This window comes from Mustela lutreola, chromosome 5 (genome assembly GCF_030435805.1).
Source record: "Mustela lutreola isolate mMusLut2 chromosome 5, mMusLut2.pri, whole genome shotgun sequence".
NCBI classification, from domain to species: domain Eukaryota; kingdom Metazoa; phylum Chordata; class Mammalia; order Carnivora; family Mustelidae; genus Mustela; species Mustela lutreola.
In genome coordinates this window covers 48,514,853-48,542,709 of record NC_081294.1, presented here as the reverse complement: position 1 = coordinate 48,542,709, position 27,857 = coordinate 48,514,853, and the positions used below count along the sequence as shown (strand labels likewise).

General features: G+C 47.3%; 1 protein-coding gene across 1 annotated transcript in view; it reads left to right on the top strand.

Moving 5' to 3' along the window:
• Window positions 1-27,857, top strand: part of ADAM19 (ADAM metallopeptidase domain 19) — a 79,303-nt gene that overhangs the window by 16,112 nt on the left and 35,334 nt on the right. The window contains exons 4-6 of the mRNA XM_059174155.1: window positions 14,533-14,611; window positions 20,297-20,373; window positions 27,650-27,842. Of these exons, the coding sequence (XP_059030138.1) occupies window positions 14,533-14,611; window positions 20,297-20,373; window positions 27,650-27,842 (349 nt within the window). The remainder of the gene's footprint in view (window positions 1-14,532; window positions 14,612-20,296; window positions 20,374-27,649; window positions 27,843-27,857) is intronic.

The following is a 27,857-nucleotide window of genomic DNA, read 5'->3' as shown; positions in this document are numbered from 1 at the left end:
AATACTAGGAAAAAAATTACACATGTAATAGAGTTTTAGAATAAACGAGATTATGCTCTTTATGCTCTGCCATCGTTGGCTTTTTTATTATTTATCTTCGATAGCTTAACATATTAGCATATTTATAGGTCTGTCTCATTCTTTTTAATGGTGCCATAGGATGCCACTAAATGGATCGATCGCAATTTATTAATTTCCCAATGAATGCACAGTTAGGTTTCTAATTTCTTGTTATTACAAATAATGCTGCAGTAATCAGCTGACACCTTGTCTTTGAGAACACTTGCAAGCATCTCTGTAGGATGGATACCTACAGATAGAGTTGCAAGGTCATATAGCATGTATGTTGAAAATGGTTTAAATTTGCATCAGTTGTATCTCATTCCACAGCGTCTACCCCCGAAAGGCTGTACCATTTTGCAGTCAGAAAGCAGAATGTGAGAGCTCACGATAGGCACATATCCATGTAAATTTACAGATGATTTTTTATGCAACAATTCTTAATAGCTGTTTTATATTCCATTGTATGTGTATGCCATAATTAACTTTGAAAATTTCTTATAATGAAAAATCATCAAATGCACACAGAAGTAGAATAAAATAGTGAATCCCCATATACCCACCATCCAGACTCAGTAATAATAAAGATGTCACCATTAATGTAATTACCCCATATTGATGGGCATTCAAGCTGTCTCTTTTCTTCTTCTTCTTCTTCTTTTCCATTTTTAACAAACAGTGTTGAAGTGAACACCCTTGTATTCTTTGGAAGGTACTTCTAGAAAATCACCTTTTAGGTTTCAGTCCCTGGATCAGGAGACTTTACATGGAACACATGGATAAAGGCACATTTTCTTTGGCTTCTCTCCAAGTTACATCCTCTAGACTTGTGGAGAGAACTTGTTTTCATACACTTTCATCAATGGGTTGATTTTGGAGCTTGGGGACACTCTTTAAACCCAGCTCTCCTGCCATTTTTAAAAACAGCTTTATTGATCTATAACTCATAGGCCAGATAGAATATCCACTCAAAGTATACAATTGAGTGTTTAATAGAGTTGTGTAACTCCACATGTTCTAGTTTTTGAACATTGTATCACTCCAGAAAAGAAGCCATTAGTCGTTTTATGGGTTCAGTGTGTCCCCTGGACTTGTATGTTGAAGCCCTAACCCCAGGACCTCAGAATGACCTTATTTGAAAATAGAATCATTGTGGATTTAATCAGTTAAGATGAAATCATGCTGAGAAAGGCGGGCCCCTAATCCAACATGACTGGTGTCCTTATAAAAGGGGGAGATTTGGCCACAGACATGTGCACAGGAAGAAGGCTGTGTGAAGAGTGAGGTCATGCTGCCACAAGCCAAGGACTCTCAGAAGCTGGGAGAGAGGCCTGGAGCAAATCCTTCCCTGGTGCTTTCAGAGGAAGCATGGCTCACCAGCCCCTTGATCTTAGACTTCTAGCCTCCAGAACTGTGAGATAATCAATCTGTTTTTTAAACCATTCAGTTTGTGGTCGTGTAGGCAACCCTGACAAACTAATATGAGCAGGCACTCCTCATTCTCCCACATACCCATCAGCAACAGGCAACCACTGACCTACTAATGTCGAGATTTGCCAATTTTGGATATTTCATATAAAAGAGATTATATAATGTGTGTGTGTGTGTGTGTGTGTGTGTGTCTGTGTGTCTGTGTGACTGGGCTTCTTCACTTATGGTAATGTTTGTGAGTTGTGTCCATGTTGAATAGCATGTATAAGTACTTCATTCTCTTTTGTTATATATTGTCCCATTGTATGGATATACCACATTTTGTTCATTCATTCATCAGTTGATGGATCTGCTGCCTGCTAAGCCAGAGCTAACTTGGGTCCATTCCCCAAGGTTGATTTCAACAAATGCTGGTTGAGCACATAGGTGTAAACTCCTACGCTATGTGCTATAGGGAGTATATGCAAACGCACCATCCTTGCCCTCTGGCAGTTTGCTCTCTGTGAGACAGAAAACATGCAGGCATAACTCAAGGCAAATTACAAATTTAATAACAGAGTTGAAAATACAGGGCTGAGGAGGCAGGTGGGAATAGAGACTTTCTGGCTGGGGATAGAGAAAGCTTCCATAAGGACAGTCACTTGGAGCTCTGTCTTGCAGGAGCAAGGGGGGGAGGCTGTTTTTTTGTCTTTTATATTGAAGTATAATTGATGTACAGTAGCCCATTAGTTTCAGGGTACCTGGCTTGATATTTTTATACATTTTGAAATGATCCCCAGGATAAATTTAGTTACTATCTCTCACCATGCAAAGTTATTATAGTATCGTTGACTATATTCCCTATGCTGGGCATGGCAATCCCATGACCTATTTTATAACTGAAAGTTTATACCTCTTCATCCCCTTCGCCTATTTCAAGCTCCCCCTCCTCCAATAACCAAGTTTGTTTCCTGTTATCTATGAGTCTATTTCCGCTTTTCATTTGTTTTTGGCTTTTAGGTTCCACATGAAGGTAAAGTCACATGTTATTTGTCTTTCTCTGTTTGACTTATTTCACTTAGCATTTTACCTTCTAGGTTTGTCCAAAGGAGGGGAAGCTTTGGATGAGGGAGGGAGGAGAGGTGAGTGGAAGAATGAGAAAGGAATTCAAACTGAGAAATTAATATATAAATATTTGGTCTGGATCAAGGGGAGCCAAAGCTGTACTGCTAATAATCTCTTAGGAATTCAGTATTCCAACTAACCAAATCATTTTAATTCAGAAGGGTATTATGTAGGGAATAGGGAAGGGCTTTATTTTTCCTCCACATCTTGCTACCGAAGGATTTCAGTGCCTTGAAGCTCAATTTTTTAGTCTCACTTATTGTTGACTTTGAGTTGGACTCTCTTCCCTCAGGTAAAACCATGTGATCAGGGAAGTAGGTGGGGTACTTCCAGGGAAGATGCTTGAAGTACACTCTAAAGTTAGGCTGTATTTTTTTTTTTTTTAAGATTTTATTTATTTATTTGACAGAGAGAAATCACAAGTAGATGGAGAAGCAGGCAGAGAGAGAGAGGGAAGCAGGCTCCCTGCTGAGCAGAGAGCCCGATGCGGGACTCTATCCCAGGACCCCGAGATCATGACCTGAGCCGAAGGCGCCCTAGGCTGTATTTTTTTACACATGGGATGAGAAGAAGCTTTTCCTCCAGGCCTCCCCCAAGAAGGAAATTCAGGTTGAGTCAAGTAGATAGAGGTATAACTAGTGGATGGAGTCATGGACTGAGGGGTGAGCCTAAGACAGAAGTGCCCTCTTCCCAATTTAGGGATTGGAGAAAGCCTCTTAAGAAGTTGTGCATGGTGGGCGGGATGCAGATGGATGCGAGGATGTACTTTTGGGCTTGGAAGAAGTGTGGAAGTTCCACTTTCAAGACTTCTGTTTTCTCCCAAGCTGCCAGGATGCATTTAGGCTCTTCATCTAGACTCTCTAGAAATTGGAGGATATTTCCACTCCCCAACCTTTGTGCTTGGTCAATGGAGCATGAGTATCCCAAGAAAAATCTAAGGGAAGAGGGGGTCAATACTGGAGCCTCTGGATGGGTTCTGTCCTAAGAAGGAAATTGCATTTACACTTCACCCGGGAAGTACTTTGATTTTAAGAAAATGAGCTTACTCTTTCTCTGTGTGGAACTTAGTGCCATACACAGACCTTTAGCTGACACCTTGAATGCTAAATAAATGGGCCCTTGGGCACCATGGTACAAGTTGTAGGTCTTGATCAGACTCAGCTGTGGGGAGACTTTGGGTCAGAGAATCCCGGGTTCTTTTTTTTTTTTTTTCTCTTAAAGTAAGCTCCATGCCCAACATGGGGCTTGAACTCATGACCCTGAGATCAAGAATCGCAAGGTCTACCAACTGAGCCAACCAGGCACCCCAAATCATTGGCTTTTCTGATGAGGGTTTCTATTGTACTGGGCTTGAGCTCTAGACTACTCACTGGGAACTCTTAATTTCTTGTCTTTCCTTCCTTCATTTAATAAATATTGTGAGCGCCAGCCATGTGGCAAGTGTTAGGCTAGGTCATGGGTGTTCCCAGGAGAGCAGTGGTAAGCAAAACACAGTCTCTGTTGTCACGGGGCTTAGAGCTTAGTGGAGGAAATAGGGAATCAAATTATTATGGAACAAGGTAGGGCTGTCGTGGAGGAAGTGGAGGGCATTGTGGGACCTGGGGAAGGGGAACAAACATACTCTGAACTGGAGAGAGGGATGGCTTCTGGGAGGAAGTGAAGTAAGGAAGAAGTAAGGTTGGGGGGAGGAGGATGTGATAGAGTTGGCATATTCAAGCTGTACAAGTGGCAGAAACAAAGGCCTAACAGCAAGATTACCATGTGGAGATGTAAAGAAGTTCTTTGTGATTAGAGCAGAGAGGGAGGGGACTGGAGGAAAAGGTGAGGGAAGAAGTTGGCTAGGTAGATCAGGGTGAATCCTTGCAGGACCTCAAAGGGTTCTTAAATGGCTTAGCGGTTTACCTTGAGTGCAATGGGGAGCTAAAGAGTATTTTGAAACTTAGGTAGTAATAGCACCCAAAATGTATTCGAGAAGGACTACTTCAACTGAAGTGTAGGAGGGATTCCAAGGGACAAGACTAGGGAAGTTCTAAGACCCATTCAAAAGTTTAATTATCATCTGAGTGAGAAATTATGGTGGTCGAATTTAGGGAAGAGTTGGCTGATATGGAGAGAAGAGGATGCATTACAGAGGAGTTTACAGCTGGGAGTCAAGGAGACTGAGAGATGCATTGACTCTGGGCTGAGGGAGGAGATGGATTCCAGGGCCAATCTGAGTGTCCTGACTGAGTAGGTAGCAGGACAAGGCTGCCAGCCCCTGGGTTTGTCCTTAGCTCCTGCTGGTACCTCAGACAAGCCAGTCAGGTTTTTAGTTTTCTCATTAGATGAAAACAGTAATCTCCAGTCACCAACTTTGTGGGATCATGGTGGGGATCCACAAATAAAATCTAAGTGTAAAGTAGTGTCCTGTTCTCTTTCCATGACCGTAAAAGGCTGGGCAGAAGCAACGTCTGTCCTTACCCTGGTTATCTTTGTAATTTGGGCTTTTACATAGTTTTCCCTCCTTATCTGTAATTCTAAGCACTTAATCACCCAGGAACTGGTGAGACCTCTGCCTGTTTAGCAGCTGAGGCCTCACTGGGGGCCTTTCTGGGGGTTCTCAAACCCGCTTTTGTTTAAAACAATGACATCATTGAGTGGGTGGGGCTGGGCCAGGCTTTCCTCAGCTGGTTTAAGGAGAAATAGGGTCTTTATGACTTCTGTACTTATGGCTCTTTTCCAGTCCTTTCCATAGCTCCCATGTGCCCCACTGCCCCCTTTCCTTCTTTCTCCCTGAGGTTACAGATTTGTGGAAAACTGGCAGCCTCCACATTTTCTCCTCTTGCATCAGTCTCCCCAGAGAGAGGTCCACATGGGCCAAAGGGGCTATAATGGCTGCATTATATCAGGCATGGTTCTTTTTCCAAGCCCCCTCCTCCCCTGAAAGGAAAGGCAAGTCATGGGAAGGGATTCCTTTGGAAGGGAGATTGGGATGCTAGGGAAAGAGGTGATCTAAGTGTTGGGAGAGATAGCAGACTTCTTGTATTCTAGAAGCTCTTTATCTCTTGAGTTCTTGGTGCTAAATTTGGGCTTGGGTAAGGGTGCAAAGACTGAACTAGCCTTTCAGTTATGTGGTGGGGGGAATACGGCTGGGGGAAGGAAAGCAGAAATGTTGCATAAGAACCCTTAGTTCCTATTCCTTTACTCCACTCTTCCTCTCTGTCCTCAACACACTCTCACTCGCGCACATGGACGGACACACACATGTGCGCACGCGTGCGCACGCGCGTGCGCGCACACACACACACACAGAGTTGCTTAAGCACCCTTCCTCCATAGATGTGTAGGCAGCTTGTTAGGGGTACTTGGAAGCTGGTTGCCTAATGGCTTTGCAGCAATTCCAGGAAGGAAGGAAGATAGGCTGTTTAACAGTGACTTGGCCTCCAGCGACCAGATGGTCATACCCACCTTCTGTGTGGTCTGTTGGTGTTTGCCAAGTGCTTTCATAGCCGACCTTGTAGGAAAGGAAAAATCATTTTCCCTCTACCTTTCTAAGTTCTTGGCTGGGAACTCTGTAACAAAAGACAGATTAACGAGAAAAACAAACAGAAGTTTATTAACGTGTACGTAAGAGATACCCAGGGAAAAATGAGCAGTAACTCCAAGAGTTAGAATTCAGGCTTATGTAGCATCTTTCCCAAAGAACAATAAATCTGTAGAGAAATGACAGGACAGAGGAAAGCAGTTAGGCTTCCAAAGATGGTAAAATGTGGAGAGGTAGATATATGGGGAACTAATGGGAGGCAGAAGAAGCTAGTCAGTAAAAAAGCTGAAGTTGTCTCTGGTGATTAACTTTTGTCCTTCTTGGTAGAGAGGGGAGGAGGGACGCCTTTGAAGTTTTGTCCTACTTTTAGGCAAATAGAGGGAGGACAGAGAGGTTTTGTGGTTTTGTTTGGTTGGATTGATTTTGGGTTTTTTGTTTGTTTTTGTTTTTGTTTTGTATCTGCTGCTTCTCAGTCGCCTTCAGTGCAAACCAATCCTCGTGCTAAAGTGGCATATTTGTTGAGTGGCCTATTCTGCCCCACTTCTGCTTCTCTGATCTTCGTGATGGGAGAGGCAGGTGCTGGGTGGAGGACGGAAAACCTGTGCTTGTTCCACTCACATCCCCTAGTCTCCTGGCAGGTGCTCAGCACACCCCTGGCCTCAGTCAATATTTGTCGAATGAGTAAATGGGTTTACAGATGCAGAGCCTGAGGCTCAGAAGAGGTTCTGCTGCTTGGTGGGTGACCCAGAGTGAATTCAAACACGGAGGAATTCGGTCTTGCTGGGGCTGTGTGCCCCGCAGTTTGCATGGCATGATGCTGTTCAATAAACGGTTAATGATGAGCCTGCACAAATGTCCTTCCTCCCTCCCTGCCTCCTGGGAGTGTCTGAACGGCCAACTCTAGGATTACCTGCCATTGACCTTTAGCTGGCTTTTGTTTATTGAGACTGATGGGTTCAGAAGCGAAATACAACTATGTGATGTTGGGTGAGCTGCTTTTGCTCTTTCTCAAATTCTATAAAAGTGGATTGAGGGGAAGTATTGGACAGAGAAGGTAGCAAATAAAGATGCTTTTGTGGCAGTCAACTCTGCCATTTGTATCCTGATACTTTATGGAAAACATATAGAATGTGTTGGGAAAAGAAACTGAAGTACTAGGGCTCAAAAAGGACAGGGTCTAGGAATTCATAGGCAGCCTTTTCAGGTTCCACCACTGGGGTGATTCTGCTCCAGCCATTTTCACCAGATGTCACCCACCATGGAATTCGGTGAAGTAAGACCTGATTGTCCTGGCTTGTCACTATTGACCCCAGGTGCCTGTGGTTAGTATGCAGTGAGAGGAGAACACTTTTCTCAAGGCAAATCGGGGCAGTCTTCTGTCAAGGAGGTGGCAGGGATGCTGGAGGCTGGGGTGATAGCTGTCTGCTACGATCGAGGAGGGCTTTCCAACATCTGACCTTCTTGACTGTGCCAGAGCTATGGTTTAGGAGGCCAGGAAACATGAGATGAGGTTTTTCAAAGTTACTGGGATATTCATTCAGAGTCTGAAAGGGATCAAGCACACATTTAGGGCAGGTTGGTTTGTGGTCTTCATCCCTGTGCTGTTTGTTTGTTTGTTTGTTGTAGGATGGTCCCCCATTCCCCTTTTTCCTAGCATATTCTCAGAGGCCCAGTGATCTTCCAGAGTTTCCTTTTCTTCACTTACCTTTTGTCTTAATCACAAAGTATATCTCTACAGTATGCCTGTTGCCTCTTTCTTTGGCCTCTCCCTTCAGGTTGATCTGTTAAATGGGCACTATGGTTATTTATCAAAATTTGGTATTTAGGGATGCACGGGTGCCTCAGTGGGCTAAGCGTCGGCCTTCAGTTCAGGTCATGATCCGATGGTGCTGGGATCGAATCCCGCATTGGGCTCTCTGCTCAGTGGGGAGGCAGATTTTCCCTCTGCCTGCTGCTCCCTCAGCTTGTGCTCATGCTCGCTCGCTCTCGCAAATAAATAAATAAAATCTTTAAAAAAAAAAAAATGGGTTGTTAGAGAGGCAGCTATCTGACAATGTTTTCATTTTTTTAATTTTTTTTTTAAGAAATAGAGATAGTGCCCCATTTCCTTTAATGGTGGTGGTGGTGGTGGTGGTGGTGGTGGTGGTTCCTCTTCTTCTTCCTCTTTTCCTTCACCTTCTCCTCCTCCTTCTTTTTCTTTCGTTAACAGTCCAATAAATACTCATCATGGGCTTTTCAGCACACTGCAGAACAAATTTGTAAACACTTGGGTAAGCCATTTTTAGGTCCCTTACCTCAGGTTCCTGACAGTTAAGCTCCCCGACCCCAAGAAATCAGCACTGTTTGCACAGAGAGGTCACTCATTTTTGTGGAGTTAGCCAGGAGAGAGGCATGAAGAGGATTAAATAAAGACCCTGCTGGTCAAAGGAGTAAACAGTGCTCATCTAAACATCCTCTGGTATATAAAAGCAAAACACAGGACCAGGAGCTGGTCGGAAGGATGCCAGGTCTTGTGCGGACTGGGAGAAGATGTAATGAGAAGCAGTTGGTGAAAAGGAGTGTTGACTTAATGCATTGTTTAGAAACTTCCTTAATAAAAGGTTAAAGAAAACATGCCATGTAGCTTCAGCCTCTTGCCAGGGTTATGGGTGGCGCCATCTTGCCTCAAAGTGTTGCTTCTGGTCTTCTGGCAGGAATGATGATACTTGTTCAAGGAAGTCCTTGGGATAGGAGGAGATCCCCACTCTTGAGATTAGGACCAATGTTTAAAGTTCCTATTTCCTTGGCCTTTTTGTTCCCTCCAAAAGGAAGCTTTTGCCTGTGGGCCCCTGGGCTTGTCAATCCTTATTTGGAATTAGGGCCCATGCCTTTGGCTTGTTGGTTTGTTTCCATTCCTCTGGAGTCAGAGGTGGAATGAGCACTGGTTTGGAAATCTTGGTTCTGAAACAGCTGTCTCTTCTCCCCTTTACTTTCTCCTTCGAAAACAAAAGAAAACAATACTTACTGAATTTGTTTTTTGTTCCAAATATGGGCAAACATTGGCCATTACATTAGAACAGCACTCTGCTTTTCAAAAATCCTTCCCGTGCCTCCCTGTCCTGGACTATTTATGCTTGATTGAAAGGGGGACTAATGCCGAGTAGCTTGTGATTGGCATAATGTCCCCTAGCTAGGTAAAAAATTTTAACACCCAGGGGCGCCTTGGTGCTCAGTTGGTTGAGCATCTGACTCTTGATCTCAGCTCAGGTCTTGATCTCAGGGTTGTGAGTTCAAGCCCTGTGTTGGCGTGGAGCCTACTTTAAAAAAAAAAAAAAAAAATTAAGCCCCATAAAGAAAGAGACTAGTATTGTGAACCCTCAGACACGCATTTTCTGGATTTACCAATTATCAAGGTCTTGCCACATGTGCACCTAGCTATTCCTGGAGAAAATTATAACAATGATTTGTAGAACACAGATACTTTATGCTTTACGAATAGTTCTTTCATAGTTGTTGATTTTACTTGACAAAATTTCATAGGCTTTTGACAGCAACCCTGTTAAGTAGACTCTAAAATTCTTCCTATTTTATAGATGAGAACAGAGGCACAGAGAGGTTAACTGACTTGCCCAAGCTCCCCCGAATTTGAAGTGTCAGAGCTAGTGCTCGAATGTCATTTTCTCATTTGATCCTTTCAGCGATGCTGTGAGATAGTAATTATTACTCTGTTATTTTTGGTTGGATTTTGGTCAGCTAAACCTTGGAGGTGGATGAGATGGCTCAAGTTCCTTTGGTCAATGACAGTTAAAATGCTAATTAACACGTGTCAAAGTTTGATTTATCTCATTTATGGGGGAGCCAGAAAGATGTTAAAACTGGTTTAAAAGTTGGATAAGGGAAACATATACGTAGGCGTGTATTTTTTTTTTTAATAGTGAAAAAATGAATGTTGAGATAAGATCGCTAAGTTGGATCTAAAACTGGTTAATATCATTTTACAGGAAATGTAACCACAACCTTTGGAGTCATCTTTTCTACTGGGGGGAAATTATTTGCATCTCTATCGTACCTCATTAGCCTTTGACAAGTTAACATCTCATCTTACAGGGTTGTAGCAGAGCAGCCTTAATTGACTAATCTTTCAAAAACTAAGTGGTACCCCCCCCCCGCCCCACCCCCATGGAGTCTGAAGACCCTTAGCCTGGCCTCTCTGAGCATTCAGCTCCACGAAATTGAAAGCAACTGTGGTCATCTTTGGCCTCATTTCTAGGGTTTCAAAGGACAGTCATCTAGAGAGCAGTGCTGCTGGTACTTAAACCAAAGCTTTCGGAGCCTAGACTTGTCCTCTGTACTGGGCTGGTATCATCTTCCGGTTTGGAGGGGGTGATCAAGAGCCTAAAAATGGGAAAAAGAGTTTACAATGCTAACATAGATCCAGTGGAGCAGGAGAATTCTCAGAGCCTGGAAATGCATCACCTGGAAAAACTATTACAAATGCAGATTTCTCAGTCCTCTGGAGAATAGAATTCTCAGTGGGGCCAGTATGGGGCCTGGGATTTTATAGTTTTTCACAGCGCTTCCGGGTGTTGTGCAGTTCCTGGTCTAAGTCCCAAGACAACGGCATTGAGAGTATGAGCGACAGATAACGGAGGCTTGCATTATCATCGGCATGCGTGGACAGTGTGAGGATCCTCGGGGGAAAATGAGAGCGGCCAGCAAGGTTGTACCTCCCCAGTGTTTAAGCACCAGGATACTCTTGACAGACCTAGATGGAGCACGTTCTGGGGGCATGAGGTGTCCGTGAGACTAACCACTGTGGGATGAGCTCAGTAATGTTGACCTGTGCCGAGCAAGGCTGCACAGGTTGTTATCACTTTGTCCTCACCGGGTGCTTACCTCAAGCAGAGGAAGGAGGGTTGAGCTACAAGAAGCTGTTTTTTTGAGCTCTGCTGCCTCTCTCCCCAGAGGGAGTTTTAGAGATTGAAGTTCGGAGAGGCCATTGAAATGTGTCTGATAGCGAATGGAATAATCGTTAAAGGGATTGTTCTGGTTTGAAGGTGCTGAGCCTCTGGGGAGAGGGGTCAGAGTTGTTTCAGACTGTGGTGTACTTTTGGGGTCTGGCTGTGCCTCCGCATAGGGCCCCGGCCACCCCCAGACAGCTCTATTGTCTTTCCCTGGAGAGCAATCTTATGTCTAGTATTTGGGGGACAGCTTCTTTTCCCAGGTGGGATTCGGAAGATGCAGGTTTTGCTGGAGGACATAGGGTCTGAGCAGTCTGGTTTTTGCCCCAAGTGAGCATTTCCGTGGTGGCTTCTATTAGCACTGGGATATCATCTCTGCCTGCCTTGTGGGGTTGTGAGCCCGGAGGCTGTGTGTATGCAGTGGGGGAGCATGTCATAGAAACTGCTTTTCCATCAAAGCCAGAAAAAGGAGGGGGTGGGGTGGGAAATCTTGGACAGTCCTTCTCCCTTCCTGGACGCACTGCACTCACAACTTGTTTCCTGAAAATCCTAATACACTCCAGTGGTGAGAGATGGCTTCCTGCTGAGCTGCTGAGCCAGCCCCTTGTCAGGGAGGAGATGAGAACAAGATGTGGCTGAAGAAGGGGCAGATGGGCCAAGCTGGGCTGCTCATTGACCCCCCTAGCCCCCTCTCTGAGTCCCAAGAGCACTGCCAGGGTACCACCTGGACACACAGGCATGGGCGGGCCTGGCCAGGGCTGTGGGGAGGATATGAGAGTGGTGTTTTGTCTCTCAGTAAAATTGCATGGATGGTGGTGATGAAACGTGACCCTTTTGCTTCTGGAAAGAAGGACCTTGGCCAACATTGGCAACCCCATTTGGGGAAAGGGTTGTTGTTTCAAAAAACTGGTCCCGAAGTCCTTATATATTCATCCTCTTTCTCCTGCCGCGTGCTTTGCTTACCCATATTTTTCTCTGCGTATATGCACATCTAATAGCTCATGACATTTTTGTGACATCCTGTATGTCCCCAAGGCTGCTATCGTTATCATCAAATTGTGGTCTGGACACTGGTTTTTGGAAGTGTTTTAGTTTTATGCTTCCACTTTCTAAGAAAAAAAACAGAGCAGAAAAGTGCTTAAAAAGTATGGTCAGGGCCAACAGCCCCGGGTCTGAAACCTGGCCCTGACATCATGCCGGGAGAACTTGGACAAGTTAAATGTAGAGTTTCCAGGGTCCTTAGTCACACAGTGGGGAAAAGATTAGGACCTACCTCAGGAGTCTGTTGTACATGGGTATGTTTGATGGTTTAACACTTAAATATGTGTGAGCTGTTTTGATGGAACTTTTCTGGGTTTTTAAGGTTTAGAATGATCCAGGATGTGGTAGAGGCAGGAAGATGATGGGGGTTTGGGGAGTGAGACACTTTGATATTTCTGAGGCGTGCCTACCTCAAAAGTTAACTCACTAACTTGTGGTCTAGGGTGGTGCTTCTGCATCAAAATCACTTTGGGAGTTATTACAAAAGATGGCTGAGTTTCTCTCTGTCCCAGTACATCTGGGGTGGGGCCTTGCAATCTACATTTTTAACTAATTCCTAGACGCTACTGGTCCTGAAATGGCTGTTAGGCAGAAAAAGAAGCAGATCATTCCATGTGGATTCAGAAGACAGAATGAGGCCAGTGGGCGCCAGTTACAGATAGGTTCTGTGTAAGAACTTTCTCTGACTGCTAAATGGGTTCCGAAATGGAGTGGGGGCTCTCATGAACTCCGTGTCACTGGAAATGTCCAGTACTGAATGGCCAAGTGGTAGATTCTCACACAAGTAGAAGGTTCATTCATTCACCTATTCATTCATCCATTTCATCCACTAATTCACAGAGTAAACTGGTATTGCCTGCTGGGAGGTGCTGGGAGGTGGGGAGAAGCCTCGAACAAAGCACCTGTGCCCTTGTTCTCAGGGAACCCACAGTCCAGTGAGTTTGGCTAAATGATTACAAAAGTCCCTTTTAACCCTGAGGCTCTGAGAGTCCTATGATGAGATCCTCAAAATAAGAAGCTACAGAACAATGCTTACCCTGCTGAAGACATGGCCAGGGACTGACAAGAATGTGGCCATCTCTGAGGTTCAATCTGGAATGTTCTCTTCGGAGCATCTTCATGTGACTGAATCAATGATTCTCCCTCCCTAAGACTCAAAAAGAGGTTAAAAATGTATTTGCCAGGAGTGCATTTCCTGTGAGAAAATTCAGATTTCCCACTGGCACTGAGATAGACCATTAAACTCTGAACCCATGACTAGCTGTCCATAATGCTATCTGAAAGCAGACCCAGGAAATGGGGTTGTGAGAATGAGCTAATTGCTTTTTCACCTCTCTCAAGTGATCAGCTGGAGGATTAATGGCTGGGGACAGTTAGGGGGAAAGAGGTACATTCCATCTGTTTTTTTCTGGGTTCTTCTGTCATTATTCCTGGTGGAAGCAATGATGATGATTGCTGACCTTTACTGAGCTCACTTTGTGAGTCTAGGCTTGCCGTTAAGCTTTCTTCACGCATTTTCACTTAATTCTTTTTTTGTTAGACTCCCAATTTCTCTTCTCTTAGGAACCTTAGACACCTCTTTGCCCCTGGATTTCAACTTTCTATAAATGCATTTTGCTTTTAATGTGGCTGAGCTAGTTGAAATCTCCACTTGGCTCTTTTACTTTTCTTTAGGAACCTTGTTTGGTGTTGCCTTTGCCTTTGGTGAGAGATTCTTAGCCTCAGCCCAAGGGGTCTGTGGCAAGGGGGAAACCAATGTCCAATTTTAGAAAAGAAAAGAAAAGAAAAGAAAAGAAAAGAAAGAAAAGAATTATCTGTAAGGTTAATGCACAGAAGCAGCAGGTCTCAAGAAATCTGAGCCACTAGGTCTCAGAAAAGGCAGGCAAAGGCCGTGCGGGGAAGTCACGCAGTGGGAACAAAGGAACAGATGAATGACTCCCATCTGGTCAGTTTTTGCAACGTCATTCCATTGGCTTAGTTTGGATCTTGGGATACCGTTGGCCAGGGCCAGGTGGGACACTAAAACATGCAACAGGAAAGAGAGTTTCCCTTAAAGAAAACCTGGCATACTGAAAGCTGGTGGGTGCCGTACTAAGATTACCAGTCAGCGTAGGTCCCAGATCCGAGTCCACGAACACTTGGCAAGTGTTCGCGTGTGTATATTCTAGGTTTCAGAAAGCGTTGCAATGCTGCTTTAGCTTTGTCTGCTTCATCTGGTTGTGTCCAAACTAGGTGATGAACCCACTGAATACAAACTAATCCCCTTCCTCCTGGTTTTCTTTTTGTTCCTGAGGACCTTATGGCGGCTTATTTTCCTGTGCTAGGAGAAGCTTGGGTGGTTCTTCCTGGGTCACTGAGAATGGCTGGCTACTGTTTCCAGGAGGGCAGAGGCCATCACCTAAAGAGACAAAAGCCTGTGTTTATTCTTTGCAGGTACCTTTTTGCTCCAGCCTACACGGAAACCCATTACACTCCAAGTGGCAGCCCTCAGACCACCAGGCTGAAATCTGAGGTAAGTTCAGGTCAATAGAGATCTGCAGTTGGCCTATCCTCGTAGCACCCCTGGGGAGTGAGGAGATGCATGGTGGAGACAGACCCCCCTCTGAAGGGTTTGTTTGCCCTGACCCAAGACCAAGGGCGTGAGCAGGAGAAGCATTCTGTGAATTTGTTGTCTCATAAGGCTTCCCTCTCCTCTGCTGGCTAAAATGGTCAGACGAACAGTAGTTTAGGTAATTGCATCTGATTAAAATTGGTTTAAATAATTACGAAGCATACATTTTCTTTGTTGGGTGTTAATCACCCACATATTAACAAAAGTGTAAGTGAAGGCAATGAGTTACCAGGGATCCTGCCGTGTCACTTAATTAGATGTTTAATTAATCCTTTCCCATATGGATGGATAGGGTTTTGTAGTCTGCCTTCTCAATGTGATTTCAGGCTATGCAGATTTTCTTGTTTCGCTGCCATGTTTATATTGGATTCTTTTTTTCTTTCAAAGTGTTTTTGAGTTCAGATATTTGCACAAAGATTCATCACTTAAAAAATGATCTTTCAGCCAACTGGATGGCTCAGTAGGTTTAGCATCCAACTCTTGATTGCAGCTCAGGTCACGATCTCAGGGTCCTGGGATTGAGCCCGAATTAGGCTCTTCACTCAACTTGGAGTCTGCTTGTCCTTCTCCCTCCTCCTGCTAGACTCTCAAATAAATAAATAAGTAAAATCTGTTTAAAAAAAAAATAGTCTGTCAAATCGTTTGTCAGATGGATGCATTTTAGTGTGCTTCACCACACGCCACTGGTGGGCATTTAAGGTAGTGAACTGTGCCCATTTCACAATTTGCTGACTTTTCCTACCAGGGGACCATTAGCGTTGGCAGGATCAGAGCAGTGGTTCTTAGCTAGGAGTAATTTTGCCTAAATCATCTCTTTTACTTAAACTTTTGTTAACGTAAAGAAAGTAGGTTTCATGTTAATGAGGTCAATTTTAATCAGATGCAGTTACCAAAAAATATTCTATTTGTTTGGTTGACCATGTTAGCCAGCAAAGGAGGGGACTCTTGGCAGCGTCTGGAGACAGTCTTGACTGTCACAATTGGGAGGTGGATGCTACTGGCCTCTGGTGGGTAGAAGCCAGGAAAGCTGCTAAGTGTCCCATAATACATAAGGTGGCCCCTCCACAACAGAGTTATGCGGCCCCAGCAGTGCCCAAGATGAGAAACTCTGGATTAGAGTGAACTTTCTCAGTATGAGCAGATGAGATAGGGTGAAGGAGGGAAGATGGACTCCAGCAGGAGCAGCAGTGGTCTTCTGCCTTTGGGGCAGGACATCATGGACGTTGGTGGCATGCAGATGCGGAGTGTGGAGTATAGGGTAACAGGATAGGCCCCTTAGCCTCCGTGTTCTTCTGGAAGCTTCTCGTGGAATCAGAGAAGCTTCATGGGTCTCCATGACTCATCTTTACAATATTTCTGCTGGAGCACAGATGTCCAGAAGACAATGACTGCCACTCTCCGTCAGTAAAATCTCGGATTAGTTTATCAGATTAGCCTTGAATGGGGAAAGGGACCCAGGACTTCTAAGTTTTGACAGATCTGAGAGTTTGGGAGCATAGCGATCAGGTAGCTGAGGAGCTGTGTTCCATCAATGCTGTCTTCTTCACCAAGACCTTTCTGGAGGGGGAGGAGTTGGCAGTGTGGCCAGGACCCATAGCAGGCAAGTTGGCCTTGTCTTCTCATCTCTGGGGAGGCTCTCAGGTATGGCCCCTCACCTTCTTCAGTGCCCCTTGGTCGAAACTCCCTCCATTATGGAGACCTCCACTCTCTGCCTCCAAGACAGGGAGGAAGCAGGCGTGCCTCGAAAGCCCCAGGACCTCACCAAGCACTGTCCTCTGAGTTTGGCTTTGGCACTTCTCCACCCGCAGCTCAAGAATGGGTCTCAGTGCACAAGTTTGCCATGAGCTCATACTTCCTGCTGTGAAAGCCCCCTTGGGTGGCCCCCTCAGGCCAAGAAGCTGAGAAGGAATGTGGTGACTTCATGACTGTTCATTTACTTGTTCTTTGTGCGCTCAGTGTCAGGCAGAGACGCTGTGAGGGCCTTTCAGAAACAAAGGAGTGGAAGAGAACTTCCCCTCACCCCCAGAACACCCCTCCTTCCTGAAGGTCCTGTTGACCGAAGCACATCCTAGCTGCAGTATGGGACGACCCATTATTTTCGTACATCCCTCCTACTGGACTCTTGCAAAGCCCCCATCCAGCCCCATGGAACTCCTACTCCGCTTTCTTACCTGGGAGCTGATGACTTCAAAGAGATATGAGAATAGAATACGCCATTTAGCTGTGTCTGACCCAAACATGGAGGGCTACGCCCTGCGACCAGCCTTGGCCTGGGCTACTGGGAGCCCTGGGAACCGTCAGACCCATCCTTCAAGCCAGCAGGAGTTCCAGATGTGGAGTCCGAGGCCAGGCATGTAGACTTGCCTTTAACCAGCTTTGTGACCTTAACCAATGCTTTTGTCCACACTGGGGTTGAGTTTCTTCATCAGAAAATTGGATATATTAAGATCTGACTCTCAGAGCTATAGAAGGGTAAGATGAGTCACCGATTTTGTGGGAATTTGTAAACATATCTGCCAGCGCTACATCTTACTCATGAGGAAATTGAGAAGGGAGAAAGTAACATGTTTATGTTCAGATAACCAGCCAGTGGCAAGGCTTAGACTAGAATTAAGTCCCTGGTGGGGCTAGCAGAGAGTAGAGCTGTGACCAGTTCATTCCTGCACACTCTCCTGGGGCTGCTTTTGCTCGCAGAGGCGGCCGAGTCTCGAGTTAGGCTGCCGTGGTTCCAGTCTCCTCCTGGCTTGTGTGACCTTGTGAGCCACAGGAAACCTCTCCCACCTTTAATTTCCCTTTTTAAAAAATGGGAGTTAAAATACCTACTTCATAAGGCTGTGAGATGGTCAGAATTAAAGGAAAAAAAAATCTCCATTAGTTTTTTTTCCAGTCTGCAGGGCTGGGTGGATGTTAGCCTCATGGTTTACAACAGAAATGGCAGGTATCATTAGCATGTGTGACGATGTGTGTGAAAGCGCTTGGTCGATCTAAAGCACGTTATTCAAGTCCGCTGTTATGCTGTTTGAGAGGGCACCTTGGTGAACACTATTAGCATCATCTCAAAGATGGGAAGAGACCCGGGGAGTCTTTGTATCCATCCCTGGATTTGAATTCTCTTGATTTGTAGAGGGACCCATATTTTTGAAACAGTAGCTGATCCTCATTTCTGAACTTTTTGACTCTCCATCATTCTAACACCTGCAAACCCCACTGACCCTATATGGGCCTGGCCTCGTCTTCCACCGGTGAATGATTCGGGCTGTGGAGTTCATGGCCCTGTGGCTGAGTTCTAAGGATTGGTTCAGAAGCTGCGAGTTTGATGATATGTCTCCACGTCTTGGGAGTCTGGCGGAGGGGGAGAGCTGTGTGACAGGCCGGCATCTGCCAGAGGGTGGAATCCTGGCTGGAAGGAGGGTTATGCCTGCTTCCCCTTCCTTCACGGGTGCCGGCATAGCGCCTTTCCTCAGTGTTCCTCTGAATGCCGGCATCTGGCGCATTGGAAGTCCAGGAGAGTTTGATGCAAACAGAGAAGCCGCTGCCCATCTCTTGTCCTGAGCTAGAACAGGTGGAGGAGCCGAGCCACACTGCCAGCCAGCGAGTTGTCGCCACGAGAAAGGGCACCAGTGCTCTGGATCCTGCCCCTGAGCTGAGTTCCGGCCTGGCCCATAGCCTGTGACCTGGCATGTGGCTCAGCTGTCTATGACCCAGAACTGGTGTAGGACCACTGAGGGTTTAGGCCCTTGGTGGGCTTCTGGCTCCCTCATGGCCACATCCCACCTTTGACAATGAGACTTTAAGGCCTGTATCATGATCACTAAGGTTTATTGCCTGCCGCAGGTCCTCAATGGAGAGTTTTCTCACAAGCACCTCATGAGGTAGAGACCAAAGACACTGGAGGTCGGAGGGAGGTTATGGAACTGTTTCGACCACGGGCAGGTGTGGGCGCTTGCATGTAGATCCAGCCCGGCCGCACCAACGTGCCTGCATTTAATCATCAGGCCATTGCCCTGCCCAGAGCTGGGCGGGCGGTGGGGCCAGAGAGTGCAGACGAATGGGTTTGCGAACAAATGGGTTTGCAGCCTCCTGGGTCATGTCCCTGCCGGCTTTGGACTGAGAGAAACGACCACAAGTGTGGTCCTAGTGAGGGATCACTGGGCAGATCCATAGGCAGATGCCCGAGATTTCTGATTGGACCTGCCTGGGCACTGTGGGGAAAGAAAAAAACTCCTGTGTCTGCAGTTGCGTAGCTCAGACCCTTCCTAACACCTTTGCGAAACCCGGCTCTGCCCCGGGGATTTTTCCTTCTCTCTGTTCTGAGCAGCTAAGCTTCCTTGAACTATGTGGGAAGAAGTTTGTAGGAGTGTGCCCCTGTGTGTACTGGGGACAGTCTTGGGCTGCGCCCATCGGTCTCTTTGGTGCTTCGCTGCTCCCAGCTGTGTCCCGGGTGGCCTCGTAGATGCTCTGGTTCCCCTACTTACAATACACTCTGCTGGCACCTCCAACTTGGATTTCAAGCCTCTCTTCAGAGTTTGTAATTAAATCTCTGTATGGCTTTTTAATTAAGATTGGCTCTCGCAAGACACTAAGTCCCAGGAAGGCTGGAGACGTGCATGCTCTCTCCTTGTTGTGTCTCCCGGACGTAGCCGGAGGCCTGGCCCGGAGCGGCATTCGGCAGCTGCTTGTAGTCAAGGGGAGTCCAGCCAGGTCGGGAGGACCAGATGGCTGTAAGACACACCGATGTGAGAGCAGCATCAGCTCTCCAGGCGTCTGTGGGTGCAGGTGCCAAATCGGGTCTGATCCAGGCGCACAGGGGATTCAGGGAGGTGGGGGAAGTGAGGAGCTCTCTGTCTCCCAGGGCTGCTGTGGCAAAGCACTGGGAGCTTAGAGGTGCAAAACACAGTTCCGGAGGCTGGAAGTCCAAAATCACAGTGTCAGCAGGGCCAGGCTTCCTCTGTGGTCTCTAGGGAAGGATGCTTCCTTGCCTCCTCCAGCTTCTGGCGGCCCCCGTCAGTCCGTGGTGCTCCTTGGCTTGCAGCTGGATCACCCTAATCTCTGCAGCTGACTTCAGATGGCCTCTTCTTTCTCCCTCGGGCTCTCTGTGTCCTCCCCTCTTTTTCTAAGGACATCAGTCCAGTATGACTTCATCTGAACTTAATGCCATCTGAAAAGACCCTGTCCCAAAGAAGGCCACATTCTGAGATTCTGGGAGGACACGCATCTCAACTCTGCTGGGGATCCTGGAGGTGACTCGAGTGGGGAGGCAGGCTCTTCAGAAGCCATCGTGGCGTGTAGCCACGTGTCATGGCAAGAGCCCTGAGCTAGACCTGAAGTCCTGGCTTCTCTAACAGGGAGACCTTCAGCAAATCTTTCTGCTTCTCTGAATCTTGGTTGTTCATCTGTTCACTGGAATGATGACATCTGCTCTGTCCCAGGACTATTACGAGGATCAAATAAAAGGGTGGTTTTAGGAAGTTCTTTGTAGGCTGTAAGTTAGGGCATGCATAGTCGTCCCTGACCCTCACGGGACACGAACGTTGCCAAGCTTATCAGTGTCCTTTCGCCTGACCAGCCCCCTCTTCTCCTCGCTAGGACCACTGCTTTTACCACGGGACGGTGAGGAAGGCCGAGCAGTCCAGCGTGACACTCAGCACGTGCCGGGGAATGAGGTAAGAGGCCCTGGCAGCGCTGGGGGGCGCCTGGCACTCCCCGCACGCATGGAATTTTTAGGACAAGCAGGGCTGGCCTTGGGCAGGGACCTTGAGAGGCTGTCCGTTGAGAGTGTATGCAAGCCAGTTCTACGAAGGGCTGAGCTTCAGGGAGACAAGGAAAGTCCTGGATAATCCACAGATTCACTGGGCTTGAGCTTTCTCTTTCTTGAGGAGCTTGAGGTTTCTTTATTATTTAGGCATGGGGAAGCCAGCAGGTCAGGAGATGACTACGACTGAAAAAACAGTTTGCTCTTCTCAAGATCCCAAGAGAAGGGGCACAGCACACAGGGAAGCACAGGGGTCAGTCAGGGGCCAGGGTGTGGGAGGTGAGGGGATGTGGGCAGGAGTCTTCGCTTTGGTTTCTATAGGAAGAAACCAACACGGCAGAGTAAGCTGGCTTTGGGTTGGCCACTTTGAAGTGGGATCTGGGGCAAAAGGGCTGTTCCTAGTTGTCTGGCACCAGCTCCCAGGGTGATCAGGGCAGGGGGACTGGCTGATCGGGTGGCACCTGCCCCCGGGGTGATCTGGGCAGGGGGACTGGCTGAGAGGGTGAGAGTCTGCATCTCAGAGTTGTTTACCGTCCCTAGGAATTGGCTAATCCTGAGAAGGGCAAGGCCCCAGCTGTCAAAGCATCATAACACAGAAAATAAAAGTCATGGTTCATGCACTTGAAATGAATGTGAGCGCTTATTCCCACTTCTCCTTTGCTCTTTGCTGGTCTCAGAACTAGCAGGAGATGAAAAAGGAACTGGGCATTTAGGAGAAGAGAAGGGAGGAAGAGAAGGGAGAAGCTAGGTGATTTTCAGGATGACAGGCGAGACAGAGAATCTATGTTAGCTACAGCCCTCTACAGTGAAGCCCTGTGCTGAGACTTCACCCAGGCTCACGTGCAAATGCAAGGCCCCTCGTGCTGAGATCCCACGTGTTTGTTTATAAGTTGGGCCATGTCTCCTCTGTAAGGCTTCTTGGTGCGTCTGCCGGAGGGAATTAGGCAGGAAATAAGCTTTGGCTGGAAGACCATAACCGTAGCTCCCAATCCTCTGCTCAGATGACCTGGTTGAGCCAAGCCAACTGGTCTCCCGTGGTGTTTACAGGCCCAGCTGCCACCACCTGCAGTCTGCAAGTAAACAACGTCTGTCCCAAGAAGGAAGAAAGGGAACACGCAGGTGTGACTCGCTTCTCCCTGCCTCTTCCTCTGTGTCCATGGTCTGGAGCAGTGGGAACTTGGCTTGGGTTCTCACAAATCATTCCCGCAGCCGTGCTGACAGGGGGAAACCGGGTGAGCCGCTCATGTGTTTGTGTTCTGCACACTTCCCTCTGCTGCGGTCACCCGTCTTACTTTCCCAGCCTTCTCACTGCACACCTTAAGAACTGAAGGGCATCTGAGGGCCCGGCTGGCTTAAGAGCCAGAAACGTATACCAGATGTCTCATTCGGACCCTAGAGAGGGAACAGCTGCAGCAGCAGCAGACTTCAGACCCATGTAACCCTCAAGTCCCTCCCCACGGCTCATAAAGCCATGCTTCGTGGAGGAACCTCCATAGGGACGGCGCTTCTCTCCTGGGCACATGCTCTTTTGATTAGAGAAAATAGGTAGGATTTATACCAAATGGATCTTTGGCTGATAATACAAATACAGAGGAGTTCCCCTGAGTTTCCAGAGTTTCCAGATTGTTGCGGGCCCCCCTCTTCTTTCCAAAGCAATGTTTGAGTGACTTTAATTGGAGCAGTGATCCATGATCATGGTAAAAACAAATTCAAGTAGTACAAAAAGAGAGGGTACAATGAAAGACGGGGTCCTTTTTCACCCAGGATTTCCAGGCCCCCCTCCACCAGAGGCAGCCATTGTTAGCAGTTTCTTGTTTATCCATTTAGAAATATTTCTTGTGAAAAAAGAACATCGGTAGGTCATATCCTGTTTTATAATCATATTTGGGCTGCTGACACCTTTGAGAATTGTGTGACAGCTATGGATCCTTAAAAAAACACCAGCAGAAAGATGGGGCATACCATTTCACTCGGGATGTTGGGTGTCCAGGCCCCCCAGCCCGCCTCTGATCAGCAACTCATCCTTTAAATGTCCACCTGACTTCTTGCATACACAAATGCTTTGCAGAGGAGCACATAGGATCAGTGTAAGGAGAGATGGTTATCTGTGAAGGAATCCAGACAGTATCGGGATGAAGTGACCGTGAGTGAACCTGTGGGTTCTAGGAGACACACTGTGTGTGTATATACATGTGTATGTGTCCCTAGCTTGCTCTCTGCCAGCAAGAGAGGTATTGATTGCAGTAAAACTTTTTTTTTAACCTCATTGGTAAGTTGCTTATTTTTAAACAAAATGCTGTTTAAAAGTTATTATTGCATAACTGATGTGTTAAGCATTCAAATAATCTAGTGTCAAGTTAAAAGAAGTGGAAGTTACTTATCCCCGCCCACTGTTCCAACCAGTTGCTGTTGGGGATATATATAACTGAAAGACATAAGTGTGTGTATACATGGTGATTCTTAATCCAAATAAAATAACCCTATACATAACGCTCTGAAATGTTTTTCTCACTTAACATTATGCCTCAGGCACACATAGATCTAGCTCATTCTTCGAATGGCTACATAGTGTCTTTATGAATGTCAGGCAAGTTTAGTTACATTGAAGGTCTTTCAAGGATATATAGTAAATCTGATAGCAGCTCTGTCCTCAAAACCCTGGGCCCCACTTCCACTGTGGTTATACTGACCCTTCGCCCCAGGATCCAGGTCTGTGAGAGCGGGCAGGAGAGAGAACATGAGATGGAAAATGCAAGAGAATGTGTAAGAATGTGTGCATAATGGCCTGGAAGGAGCTCAGAATTTAGTCATGGGACCCACCTTTGAGACTCCACACCTCCTGGAGATGGGGACTCTGAGTTTTGCCTTTCCCGAATCATTCTCTGCTTGTCTTTGCCTTGGCTGGACTGGGGTCTCCCGTGGGCCTTCGTCGTGGATGGTGGATGGTGCTCATGGGGCAGAGGCTGGAAGGGGGCCGTGGGTCCGGGGTCTGGGGTCTGGGGTCAGGGCCCCCCTGGGGAATGAGGAGCCTGTTCACCAGAAGGCTGGTATCTGCCCCAGCTCTAACACGAACTCACTGGGTAACCGTGCATGTTTCTTTTTCCCTGGGCTTTGGATCTTCTCATCTGAAAAAGAAAACAGATCAGATCACGCAAAGGACTGTTGAACGTTGGAAGTTCTGAGCTACAGAGAGTGCATGGTCCCAGGGAGGCCGGTGCCTGGGGCAGGAGGGGGTGGCTCCTACGCCCCACAGCAAGCCAGCCCTGTTAGCCCCTCTCCCGGGGAGGGGCATGGCCTTCTGCCTTTGAAAACCTGGCCTGGCTTCTGAAGAACACATCATAAATGCTGCCTCTGTGTCCAGCACAGAGTAAGCCGTGGACGTGTAGCTCCTGGAGTTGAAGCAGTCTCAGTCTAGAATCTAATTCCCCGGCATCGGTTTTCTCGGCTATAAAATGAGAACATTTGTGACATCTTCAGTGGATTTACATTAAGGGATGAGGGCGGTCTCCTTGAGAGCAGGGACTCCTTTCAGTCCTATTGCCTCCGCGGTGCCGAAAACAGTCCCTGGCACATTGTAGTTTCCATATATGTGGCTAGGGAACGGCTCCTTGTACTCCAGTCAGTTATCACAACCACCGTGAGAGCCAGCCAGCACTGTGGACTTAGCACAATGCTAGTAGACAGCAGCCGGAATTTGAGCCCACGTGTGCTCCCTCCTGAGCTTACGCTCTCCACTTGTGCCTTGCCACCCCATACCCAAGGGAGCACATCACCTATGTGCCTTCTTCCTTCTGTGCCGCTTTTGATGCTCTCAGTACCTTTTTCTCATTGGATGCAGATTGGGGCCAGGGCGGGGAGGGGAGGGAAAGAAGGGGAACAGGGTGGTTACCTCTTAGGGCAGCTCTGGATGTAGGGACCTGGGATGTGTCCCCTTAGGTTTAGCTCTGAATGGACACATTCCTAGGAGGCACTTCTTGCTTAGGTTGTTCAAGGGTGCACTTGGGTGAGCCCTGTGATCATTGAGGAGTTAGGCGCGAATCACCCGCCACTGCCTGCCTGCCCTTCCCTGCCAAGGTTCCTCTGGATAATTTCATTTATATCAAGCTCTTAACAATGAGCAATAGGGTGGAGAGTGGACTGGAGAATAGCGTGTGAGGTCCCAGCCTCATAGCTTCCTGCGTCCCCCTCCTGTGCCCCCTGACTGAGCTCTGCTAGTGCTTACATTTAGCAAATTAGATCATCTGAGGCTCCTGGAAAGATAAATGACCTGTGGGTGCTCGGGGGAGAGCAGCTAGCAAGATTTTGGGGGTGGTAATGGGGGTGCCACGGGAAATGGATTCTAAGAAATCTCCTGACCATCGTGGGAGCTGGTGCTCACTGTGAAGTGCTGGGGTTCATGCCAGCTACTCCTCCAACCCAGGCAGTCAGGGAGGACTGCAACTGTGCCACGGGGCCGTTACCAGGGACCACAGTAGGGGGGAGGGGTGGGGAGTAGCCACGAGTTCTCAGTGCCCTTCTGAGACCTAGTATCTGCCACTCTCCGAAGCAGCATCATCTGGGCCTTTGTGAAAGGACAGGCTTCTGCCACCGAGCCTGGGCTCCAGGCCAGACTTCCTGAGTGTGCCTGCGCTGGGAATTACCGCTTGACTTGTTTACGCTGCAGATACTCCAGCCCCAGAATCAGAGTCTCCGACATCTGTCACGTTAATGTACACCGCAGAGCAGTCTGATAGGTAGCTCTGGGGGCTCTGATCCTGGAGATCTATGACCCCTCTGTTTGGAACTCACTGATGGAGGCAGATGGCCCAGAGGCTGCCAGAACTTAAATCTTTGGCTCTGGATACCCATCAGACCTTGTTATGCAACCTCTCTGGGGCTCAGTTTCCTCATCTATAAAATGGGACTCATGATGATGCCTTATAACGCTGAAAAAAAGAAAAAAAGAATGATGATTATAAGCCCAGAGCCTGGCCTATGGTTAACTCTCAAAAAAATGGCCTCTAACAAGGAAAATGGGCTAAATGCCTCCTTTGTCTTCTTATCTCCCGGCAGACTGGTATCTTGCTTTTGACAGGCCGATCTCACCTCTGCGGGGAGTTACTCATGCCTGACAGTTGTAGCCATCTATAAACCGGGCTGTGTGACATAGGTAGTGTGACAGTGTGGTTAAGGTTGTGATACCTGGGACCAGACTGCTTGTGTTCTTGCCTGTGTGACTTGGGGGCAGTTTATTAACCTCACCTAGCCTTAGTGCTCTTGTTTGCGCAATGGGGGTCAGAAATGTTAGGGTGAGCCACATGGGAACCTTCACTGGTTCCTGTGCGGAACTTTCCACTCACTGGGTGTTATCTTCGCAGCCACAACCTGATGGGCATAAAATCATCATCCGACTTGCTGTCAAGCCCTCTGTTTCCAATGTTTGGAGTCTCTGGGGGGAAACTGAGGTCATGGGAGGGACCTAGGTCAGCCGAGATGAGCAGAAAGCTTGGGAACAGGATGCCCACAGTGGCTCTGCCCGCTACCCTTTCCTGTCTGGACTCGACAGCGGATGTGACCCTGGCTGTTCACCCACTCCCACCTCCAGCTGTTCAGGGAGCACCTTGGGTGTCTTGCCGAGGGGATTGCTGTGTCAGCCTGGGTGAGGCAGCCGGGAAGTCGTCAGGCTCCCTGGCACCGGAATGAGGTCAGCCAGGGATGGGTTCCAGGAAGGCTGCTGCTGATCTGCCTGGCGCTATCTCTCCAGCAAGCATCACAGGCTCTTCCCAAAGGGGAAAACCTGGGTGGGGATTTGAGGGGGTAGGGGTGGAGGTGGAAGCTGGGGTAGCCAGAAAGAGGTCCTGCCAGGTTGGAGAGGCAAAACCAACTTGGAGATATCTTAGCTTTGAAATTTCTGGACAGATGAGGGCCTGAGGTTTTGGAACCCATACTGGTGCCCTGGGACTTATTACTAGGCTTCTTTCTCCCGCAGAGCCCTGACTGAATGCCTTCCTTTGCTACAGTATTCATCTCACTGCATCAAGGAAGGTAGATGCCTGCTACATGGGCCCATACTCATCCTTCCATGGATTATAGTGTGGTAGTGATCAGTAGAGAGGGTCATGCCCTTGGAAGCCTCATTGATGTGATGCTCCCAGGCAGCTGTGTCCAATCCATTTGTGTTAGGGGTGATGAAACCTTTGTGCTCTGTTATATACTCTGTTCTGTACTCTAGTGGTTTATTCCCAGGTTCAGAGTCTAAGCTCCACGGAGTCCGGGACTCTGTCTGTCTTGTTCGTGTCTCCATCCTCCTCATCTGGTTCGATGCCTGGCCCATAGCAGGAGCTCAGGAAACACTTGTGGAATGAATGACCGTCCTCCAGTGAAACTGAGAATGACTTGATGACAGGGATTATGTCTAGATCACATCTAGTACAGGTGAAAGTTCAGTGAGTGAAAGAATAAAATGGATGAACACATGTCCTTATTCTGAGTTCAGTGTTTGTGTCTATAACCAGAATCCAAGAACAGTCTCACATCCTTGGTTGTGGACATAACTTCACTGACGAGCGGCCCTACTCGGGCTAGTAGCAATGACATTGGTGATGCCACTAGTCTTTTGTACACAAAAATCTTTCCATTTAATCATCTGGAGTCCTGTTAAATAGTTAATTATCATTTGCATTTACACATGGGAAAAGTGAGCGATTTTTTTGTTTTTTAAGAGGTTTCTTAAAGACCATTTGACAGCTTAATGTTGGAGTGAACACCAGAACTTGGACTTCTCACCCCCAGGCCACTGTTTTCCTTTCCAGTCACCAGATCATCATTTTCTCAGTCTCTAAGTTTCAACTTTTGATTTGTCATATGCCATGTTTGAGTTGGGGGGCTTTTTGGAATCCTTGTCTTACCATCCTTTATATATTAACTGTCCTTGGTGAGCCTTTTTAGACCCTTTCAGCTTCTTCGTAACCAGCTTTCAGTACTTGAAATTGTGTACCACCTTTCATATACATGTTCAGATTTCCCTGGAGAGGAAGTCCAAGTTGGTGTCAGATTCTTACCAAAAGTTTCATGACCCTATAGTAAAGTTGAGAACCAACGATCAAAACCAACCATGTCACTTTGCATATGGAAAACCTGAGACCTGAGCAAGAAACTTTTCCAAGACTATAATCTTTGATCAGAGATTCTGTTTCTCCCGTTGACAGGGGACTGATTGTGGTGAGCAGTAACCTCAGCTACATCATCGAGCCCCTGCCTGACAGCGAGGGCCACCACCTTATTTACAGATCTGAACATCTCAAGCTACCCCTGGGGAACTGTGGGGCCGAGCATTCCAAGTCCACCCCCGGGGACTGGGTCCTTCATTTCACCAACCAGACCAAGAAACGACCTCGCAGGGTGAGTCTCAGTGCA